Genomic DNA, 10,656 nt, shown 5'->3' on the forward strand with positions numbered 1-10,656 from the left:
AAGCTATGACCTTAGTAATTAACTGATTAGGCGATAACCATACTTAACTTCTATGAATCACAGAACAAAAAAAAAAAAAAAAAGTGGAATGTGCATGAAATGTAATGCGAAAGTTAACAAGTAATGTGTGCAGTACTTGTTAACTTACCTAACTTTAAACTGGATGCGGTGCAGGGGCGATGCCCAGCCTCGGTATTTCTAACATGCACTTTCGTAAGTATCGTTATTTTCGTTTCAGTCTGCCTGTCTGGTAAATAGAATGACATAGTAGGGTCATTCAGTTTCCAGACAGACAGACTTAAACGATACTGAGATGTAACCACACTGTTGCCTAGCAACAGTACATGTGACATTGTTGAACATTACATACGTTTCATAAATCACGTTTTCTTCATTAGTCACTGTATATTATAATTGCATAGATTATGGGAATACAGCATCATCATATTAAAAAATTAGCATATAGCCCTCCATAAAATGGAATAAAAAAGAAAAAAAAATTAGGAAAAATTTATTCTAGTTCGCATTCGCAATTCGTAGTAAAATCCCGGTTATCCGAAACAACTGAGTCCGGGATATTTGGGACAGTCCATTTATTCGGATAATCGGTTCTAGACGCTCACTCTCTGCATATTAATAAATAACTTCATATATATATATTTTTTAAAAAAGCTTAATACTTGCGCTTAATTTGAGTGCATTGGATATTGCGGAATATAAAAAAAAACGTTAGGCTTTAATTTATATTCATTCGCTAAGCCTAATAATGCACCTTTCCCCAATTTGCGATGCGGCGACAATCGATAATTGGATTTAGCAAAGAAGTATTCAGTTTGATCAAAAGGGCTGAATATACCATTCTCAACCCAATTGCGGATAGCGTGACTCTTAGAGTCTCTTTATTGTAGCCTTCATTATAAACCAGACTATAATACAGTATTTTCCTTCTCCTATCATACAGAATTATCCGTTTATTGTGCAACCCAATGGCGGTTACTGAGCTAATTACGGTAACGAAATACATGAATGAGATATTTTTGATAGGTGGCAGAAAGCAGTTTCATTATGACAGAAGCAGAAGTATTTTAAGCAGAAGTAAAAACGGCATGTATTGCTGTGGTGCCGTGCGTAAATTGGATTTTTCCCTAAAAGAACGCGTATTTAATTTGGTACATTACTTTTCAAAAGCTCATGTTTGCAATGTCAAGAATTGGTCGGTAATTAGGGCTTACAATACCGGGATCCCGGTCATTTTTTTCCGGTATTGATACAAAAAATACCCATTTTTCGGAACTAATTTTAAAAAAAAATAATTGTTTATAATTTAATCAGATAATTACAAAATCACCTTTATATGATTATGACGTCGTTATCTCTACTAGCAAATGTTCAATAAATCATCGATAGGACATCATGCAACATTGCAACCTGTCCACAATTCTCGGACAACTTCATGTCTGACCGTATCGTAACTACCAAGTCCCGTTCCTCCCCTACTGGCTTTAGTTCAACTCCACCAAGTGTATAAGTTATTTTGGGGTTGCTGTTCCCAAGGTGTAAGACCTTGCACCTGGGGAACAGCAAGGTCTTACACCTGGGGAACAGCAGGTGTAAGACCTTGCATTTCGCTGAATTAAAGCATAACTGCCACTTTTCTGACCATTCCGGAAGTCTATCTAGGTCACTCTGAAGAAACTCTGCTTGGCGGCGATCATTAACTACTCTACTGATCTTTACATCATCTGCAAGTTTATACCTCACGCCCTCCGTCCCTTCATAGATGTCATTTAAAATAATCAAAAACAACAGTGATCCCAATACTGATTCTTGGGGAGCCCCACTACTTACATTAACCCAATTTGAGGAATAACCATTTATCACAACCCTCTGCCTGGTGCCTCAAGCCATCGTGCTACCCATCTAAGGATTTTCCCTATGATTCCAGCCTGCTCCAACTTATAAAGTAACCACTCATGTGGGAGTGGTTACTTTATAAGTTGGAGCAGGGCGCCAACTGAGTTAAGGGCGCCTCCGTAGCCAGGTGGGAAGGAGCAGCAGTGCGTAGCACACGCTTCTTGATTAGACCGGGGTTCGAGCCCGTCACCACCAAATACGGAGGATGCGGAAAGGTCAGGGAATGACCACCGCATATCCCGGAGCAATATGGCCTTAGTTGCTAATGCTCCTAAAAAAAAAAAAAAAACCCAAAGCCCGACTGAGTCAAATGCTTTACTGAAATCCAAATAAACAATGTCGAAATTATTCCCTAAATCCAGCTCACGAGCAACCTGTCAAAATGCCTAACCAGATTTGTTAAACATGATTTTCCCTTTACAAAACCATGCTGTGTATCCTACAGAATTCCATTTCCATCTAAATGATCCTGAATTCCACCCTTGATCTTTGCCTCCATGATTTTCCCTACTACTGAAGTTAGACTGGCCTGTCAGTAATTTCCCGTTACACTCCTAGAACCGCCTTTTTGTTCCAGTTTACACCAGTCCAACGGAATCTCTCCTGTCCAGTGATCTTCTCATAACTAGCCTTAATGGTTCAATGCACTCACTTGCCACCTCCTTTAAGATTATAGGGTATATGCCATCAACCACAGGAGCCTTACTCGCCTGTAGGCGCGACAGTTCTCATTAAATAATCATTTGAAATTTCAACATCATTAATTACATTTTTTTCAACTTCACTTCCATAATATCTCATTGACACAAAGGTTTTTTTTTTATGTAAATATCGATGCAAAGTAACTGTCGAGTTCATATGCAACTTCAGCAATGCTATCTAATACTATCCCACGTCCATTACATAAGGGTCCAATCTGATTTGTCCTTCTATTCTTTGCATTTATATATGTGAAAAATTCCTTAACCGCACTCTTTGCTCTCTTCTTTATTCCTTATCCCCACTCTTTGCTCTCTCCCAGACTCAGTAAAGTGTGGAAATTATACTTCGCTTAATTAAACATCTTTTTCCTTCAGAAAATGATGAACATAATTCAACCATGGAAGACCAACATGGAACAGAACATCAGTGTTCCGCAAATTCCAAAATAAGGAATTGCCTGACTCCAATGAGATTTTAAAAGATGAACTTGAGTCGGAAATTAATAACTATTTTTGCTAAAAAAGTTCAAAGCCTAGAAAATATGGACTGAGATCGTCTACGATTATCTCAGTACCAGAATAGAATCCGAAAGGGCGTTTTCTGCCGCTAATCAAATACTAGATCCAAAATTAGATCCATTTTAAACGATCATACTATTGATTGCTTATGTTTAAGAGCTCACTTTATTCAGACAGGTAGTGCGGATGCTTAAACATAACTAAACTTTGCAGTAACAATATGTATTTCTTTGTTTTTAGAATAACTGTATTTTAATTTTTTTTTTTCAGAATATTTATTATTGCAATAAAAGTTTATTTAAAACACGAATTCAAGTAATTACAGTACTTGTTTTTTTCCTTACTTTATTGCTCCTAACTGTCATCAAAATTTATTGAGAAAAACGTTTGTTTTTGGAATACCGGTATTCCGGTTTCATAAATTAAAAATACCGAAATACCGGTATTAAGATTTTTGACCGGTATTGTAAGCCTTATCGGTAAATAAATATATAAACAGGTTTGTACCAGACTGAGCGAAACACCGAGAATAGCATTCACGCCATTAATGGAAATATTCTTCACTAAGTTGCAAGCACACTAAAAAAGAGTTAATGTGAGTTTGACACTTCCGGCACATTTCTAACAGTTTTAAGTTCTGCGTTCGTTTTTAATAAAATGTTATATTTCAAAGTGAGACGCACATTAATTTCATTTCCCTGTATAATCCATTATAAAATGATGAGTTATACAGGAAACAGTGGTGCAATTCTGAGGCAACTCGTTGTGAAAGTGCAACTTGCAAGAGCCTCCATTTCTTTGAAGTACATCAATACTATAACAACTCGTTGCGAACGTGGAATGTGGTCTTTGCAGTTATAGAAAAAAAAAACCTAATGGAAAAGTAATGAACAAAATACTCAGTAATTATTTTTCCAGGGAAAAATAATTACTGAGCATGGAAAAGGACAGAACAAGAACGTGTACATTTGCCCAGAACTGCAGCTCGGCTAGAATTTTGCGCCCATTTTTGAGCTGTAATAACATTCAGCAAGATTGTATGCAGGGTCGCTGCCAGGGGATGCAATTGAGGCACCACAGGCGCCGTCTAAATTGGTGCCGTTACATGTTTTGCCTCAAGCGCCACAAACGCTAGCGTTGGTTATGATTGTATGCATAAGTAAACCATTTCAAAACTTATAAATATTTTTTGCACGGGGAAAGAACACTCACAGGCCAATATTTTGTTTGATTTTAAACTAATTGGCTCCATACAATCTCATATCAAGCAAGGTTTTATCAGACCTTTACCAAGACCAGTAAAAAAGGAAACACCAATCACAGTCAGGAATATAACATGCCCAGGAAATATTACTGTGCTGCCCAAGAATGACTATGGGACCCCTTCTGCAGAGCAAGAAGGAATGACCCAAGTCTACTACTACTACTATTATTAATCGTAAACACTGGACGCCAGTTTAACCTGTTCAGAGGATTGGAAAGATTTAATATGAACCATCAAAAAAGAGGTCATCACCATTTATGAACCATCACACAATCTGTTATTCCTATATTTAATATGTGCTCAGAATATATCTTCAGTCGCTTTATATAAAAAAGCGTATATCTCTTACAAGGCCGATAATGATATTAAAATTCACGAAGAAATGGTGGCCAATGTCTCTTCACCACTGTAAATTTTATTTTGGCTCGTATCATTCCAAAAAAAATCATCACGTGTACCAGAAGTGTTAATAGACTAAATGTACTGCAGTGTTTCTCAAAGGGTGTGCCGCGTCACATTAGTGTGCCACAAAATTTTCCAAGTGTGCCGCGAAATCTTAAAAAAAAACTAGCGTCGTTTTTATTTTAACATCATTGTCCGAATATACAGTACATACAATACCATTAATAAGTATTACCATTAATAGTACGTACAATACCATTAATAAGAATAAAGTACACGAAGGATCTTTTTATTACGAATTGAAATTGACATATCCGAATACAGGGGCGTCTGCAGTTCAGGCGCCAACACTATTTGAATAAAGACCGATTATCTGTCGCTCGCAGATCACGTGAATCGGACCGACGCGATACTGTATAAGTGCGCAGCGCCCCTGAATTAGCTCATTAAGTCAAAATAAGGGATCCCATCTCTAGTCTCTCTCTAGTTCTCTGGGAGTTGTACGCGTACGCATGCGGCGTATTACGTGTTTATTTATATATATCGTATTAATATTGTCATATTAAACTGTGTTTGTGTTGTAAAGTAAATAATTTAGGGTTATTCTACAAAACCGTTTTTTGTTTATTAGAAAATTTATACGAAAATATACGAAAATTTTAAAATAAAAACAAATACGAAAATTTTAAAATAAAAACGATATACGAAAATTTTAAAATAAAAACAAAACTATTGATGTAGGCGACAGTAGTTCTGCAGCAGATACAAATATATCCATTGAAAATAGTGATAATATGAACAATACCAGCGCCGATGAATCTTAGCCAAAAAGATCGAAAATTAGTACAAGAAAATAAAATGAAGATTACTTAAATTTTGGTTTTACGTGGACAGGGGACATAAATTTCCCCTTACCTTTATGTGTTGTATGTGGACATAAAAAAGAAAACAGTGCAATGGTTCCTAGCAAGCTAAAACGCCATATGGAAAAAGTTCATCGAAATTTGATGTCTAAAGACAAAAGGTATTTTGAACGATTAATGACAAATAGTGCCAAACAAATACAAAAATTGGAAAACACAATAAAAGTGTCTGACAAAGCACAAATTGCCTCCTATGAAGTAGCGCAACTTATTGCACAAAAAGGGAAACCTCATTCGATTCGAGAAACGTTGATCGGTCCTGCTTGTCGTATAATGGTGAAATGTACGTTTGGCAAAGATGCAGAAGCTGAAATAAATAAAATTCCTCTTTCCAACGATACTATAAGTCGAAGAATAATCGATATGTCGGAAAATATAGTAGAAATGTTCAACAAAAACTTGATGGTCAAATTTTTGCTCTGCAAATAGATGAGTCAACAGATATCAGCGGGAAAGCACAATTAATGGGATTTGTTCGATTCATTAACGGAGATTTAATTATGAACCAATTTTTATTTTGTCAAGAATTGCCAGGAAGAACGACAGGAAGAGAAATATTTAATTGTGTAGATAACTTTTTCGAAAAGACAAAGTTATCATGGAATTTTTGTACAGGCATTTGTACAGATGGTGCTGCATCGATGATCGGACCTGAAAAAGGTTTTTTGGCGTTTGCAAAACAAAAAAATTCAAATCTTATTTCTACACATTGCATTATTCATCGAGAATGCTTTAGTAGGCAAAACTCTCCCGACAGAATTAAGCATTGTACTAGATGACGTAATAAAAATTGTTAACTATATTAAAAGCAGACCTTTAAAATCACGAATTTTCAAAGAATTATGCGACAGCATGGAATTTAACTACAATTGTTTATTACTACATAATGATATTCGTTGGCTTTCTAGAGGAAAAGTTTTAGCCCGTGTATTTGAATTGCGAGCAGAAATTTGTACATTTTTTAAAAATGAAATAAATACAGCAGGAAAACAAAAGAATCGTATGAAAATACAAAAATTTTATGATTGTTTTAAGAATGAATTGTGGTGTGCAAAACTGGCTTACATAGAACATATATTTGCACATCTTAATATTTTAAATACTAGTTTACAAGGGCGAAACGAAAATATCTTAACGTCAACAGATAAGTTAATTGCTTTTGATAAAAAATTATGCTTGGGGATGAATATACTTGATGAAAATAATTTAGCTATGTTTCCTAAGTTTCTTGAACAGATGAGAAATTTTCTTGCACCAGTGGTGAAAAACCATTTGGAATTGCTTCAAAAGGCAATAAAAACATATTTTCCATCTATTAAATCGGAAAAATATGAATGGATTCGAAATCCTTTTATTAATGATACATCAAACTGGAATCTTTGCCTTGAAGAAGAGGAAGAACTGATTTCCCTTTCATCCGATAGAACATTAAAAATCAAACATTCGGAATTTCATTTGGATACTTTTTGGATTTCAGTCAGAGATGAATATCCAAAGTTATCTAAAAGAGCAATAAATATTTTACTCCAATTTTCTACGTCATATTTATGTGAGTTAGGATTTTCAACTCTCACTAACATGAAAAATAAAAAACGATCAAGATTGGAAAATGTCGAAGATGACCTGCGAGTTGCTCTGTCTGAAATAAGACCTAATATAGCAGAAATAACAAAACATCGCCAATCACATATTTCACATTGACTATAATTTTTTAAATAAAAATTCATTTGATTTCTATCAAATATTTGAATAATTTAAGGCTTTGTTGAAGGCGTACATATTTTCTTTTTGTAATTATTTATTTAATTATTTTTATATTTTATTTTGGTTGTAAGAATTGTTTGCATAACACAGATATAATATAAGTATAAATAAAAAAATTGTTAATATTATTTTTCGTTCTATTTATTTAATTTAGAAATTTCTTCTTCTATGACTATGTAGGTGTGCCGCGAAATTTTTCTTCTTTGGAAAATGTGCCACGAGAGTAAAAAGATTGAGAAACACTGATGTACTGTATGCTGGTCTTTAAAAATCGACAAAATATAAGAAGGTTAATCCTTTAAAATATTTTTCCCATATCAAAAGAATACTTGCAAAGAATCAGACGACGGAAGTGTTCAATTAGAAGGTTCGATGCGAACTTTTTTTTTCTCAAATTATTTTATTCTTTCTATTTCTGTTTTTTCGTACGGCATTCCTTCGTATGTACTTCCTGAAAATTCCAGTTTATAGAAATTCAAATCAAATATCTAATCTCTACAAATATCTTCTGTCTTTTCAGCCTTCAACTCATGCGCGACACTAACTACTACAGGTGCCAATACTTTTCATGTGAGATGTTCATAAAAAAAAATTAGATTTTTAAATTTTCGTATAACTTTTTGCATGTTTATTAAATTTTGCTTATATTATTATTATTATTATTATATATTTATTATCAATTTATTAATATTATACGTTTATAATATTTATTATACGTTTATTCTACTTTTAGTCAATAAAGTGTTTTAAATAACTTACTGTATTTGAAATAATAACACCACTATGGGTTCTGAGCTGGATATCATCATTCTTCTCTTTCTTGGTGATTCCCTTCTACTTCTGACTCTCTCTCTCTCTCTCTTTTTCAGGGCAACTCGGAATTTTTTTTTTTTTTTTTTTTTTTAGCTGGTGCAGCATAAGCCTCAGGCTTCCTTGCACTATATGGCTATAATAATAATAATAATAATAATAATAATAATAAATTCCTTAAGTTTGTAGGTAAACAGCGATCGGAATTCTGACTTGGATTAAAAAAAAACAAAAAAAAAACATTATTTACATATTGTAATCATTCCAACAACGCTTTATCATCTATAGAAGTAAACAAATATCGTATGATTAAATTAAGGAAAATTAAAACATATTATGTGTTTTCAAGTAACAAATAAAGAAATTGTCTTTTTTTGAATTCTGAAAATCAAAATGTAAATTCTTTTGACTGATCGTTCTTTTCCTCTGCCCTTCATCTCATCAAATTTATAGTTATTAACGTTTAAGACATTAATCACAGTTGATTGTTTGAAAATAGCATTATATGCGGCTATTTGATTTTAATTCTTTTTGTAATTTTGTTTTGAATATAAACGTTTTCATAAAATTTTCTTTTCCGTCATATTTTTCTTAATACTATCTATATGAATGTGTTTGCTGGTCGTGTCAACATTTACATATTTGCTTTCATAAACTACGACTTGAAAATATTTATATACAATAATAATCACAATCTATTATTATAGTAGTAATATACACTCACATAAAAACATGAAGCTGTCCTCGTCCTATGATATTTGTCAGTTCTTGATTTATATTTTAACCAGAAATTTGTATCTGCAACTGTAAATTATATCACACCTCACATTAAGCATACAAGTGCCAATACAGGAATGCAGACGAAAAGTTCCATTAAACATATTACAAGTACGCGCCATCTACAATATCGCATACTACAAGCAACCCTTGAAAAAAAATAATATATAAATAATAGGTTAATAAAATAATTTATTAATTTAATTTAAATAAATTAATAAATAATATAATAAATATATAAATTTTCTGTTGAATTCACAAGAGAAGATTTGGCGAATTAAAAGAAAATGTAGTTACTCACTGCGTTTATAAAGTCAAATGATATAGACAGAATATTAATATAAATTCGATTTAACATTGTATATATTTATAATGTATATAATTCTGAAGCGTTCTAAATCATGTAAACTTTTCCAAAATTAAGAGAAAAACAGAATTAAGTATTTGAAAACAAATAAAATAAAATTTCAATAAAACCAAATTATACCTGAATACATAGGTTAAAGCAAAAGAAGAATACAGTAGAACCAGTGAATACGGTAACTAAATGAATTTTTTTACGGTAAAGAAGCTTTCGGAGTAACGAACCCCTTCCTCAGCTAAGTACATATGCACAGAAATGCGCGTACATTTCTGTGTGTATGTACTTAGCTGAGGAAGGGGTTCGTTACCCAGAAAGCTTCTATACCGTATTAAAATTTGTTTAGTTACCGTATTCACTGGTCCTACTGTATTCTTCTTTTGCAAACTATGGAAACCAGTAACAGATTACATAATCAGAAATGAGAAAATTATGAAGTGTGACAATCATAAGCACAAGATGTACGTATTAAAAGTTGCCGCTAGGTCTACTCTCCATAAAATGTCTGTATAAATTCAAATAAGATTTTCCCATGATATTATCAAAGAATTCCATGGTTGAAGATCGCTGAACATCTCTGATATCTGTTGGTGCAGCTGTTGTTACCCTATCTTGGAGAAGGCATCGTGGAACAGCATATATGTCAACCAACCAAACTTGTTTCACATTACTGTTGTTGTTAGCCATATGGTACAAGGAAGCCTGAGGCTTAGCCGTACCAGACAAAAAAAACTTTCTGAGTTACCCTGAAAGAGAGACAGAAGTAGAAGGGAATCACCAAGAAAGAGAAGAATGATGATATCCAGCTCAGGACCCTGGGTGTGCGAAGTCCCTACTCGCCAGATGTGAGCCCCTGGGGTTAATAGTCAATTATACCGGGTATTTCCAGGTGGTCACCCTCCCAATTACTAACCTGGCCTAACGCTTCTTAACCCCGTCCGATCGCCGAAGTTAAGTAGCGTTAGGCCAGGTTAGTAATTGGGAAGGTGACCACTTGGGATTTTTCTTGTTGGGTTTTAGGAGCATCGGAAACTAAGGCCATGTAACTCCGTGTATATTGTCTGCAAATTGCGTGTGTTCTGAGGTTGAGTTTCTGTTTTGCTGGAAGTAAAACCCGAGTTTCCGGGAGAAAAACTCTTGCTACCCTCAACTGAGGGCAGCATAGCTTTTTCTACTAACTCAGCTACGTTGTGAAAAAGACCCATAAAAATTCCCCCGTCA

The 10,656-nt window shown here is 33.9% G+C and overlaps 1 protein-coding gene across 1 annotated transcript; it reads left to right on the forward strand.

Annotated features, from left to right (window-relative positions):
* Window positions 1–5,756: 5,756 nt before the first annotated feature.
* On the forward strand, window positions 5,757–6,152 carry LOC150081323 (protein ZBED11-like). The gene has a single exon (XM_090380166.1). The coding sequence runs from the start codon at window positions 5,757–5,759 to the stop codon at window positions 6,150–6,152; it is 396 nt and encodes a 131-aa protein (XP_090236292.1).
* Window positions 6,153–10,656: the final 4,504 nt, after the last annotated feature.

Source organism: Mastigoproctus giganteus, chromosome 8 (assembly GCF_048544385.1).
Source record: "Mastigoproctus giganteus isolate SK-2022 chromosome 8, ASM4854438v1, whole genome shotgun sequence".
Classification (NCBI taxonomy): Eukaryota; Metazoa; Arthropoda; class Arachnida; order Uropygi; family Thelyphonidae; genus Mastigoproctus; species Mastigoproctus giganteus.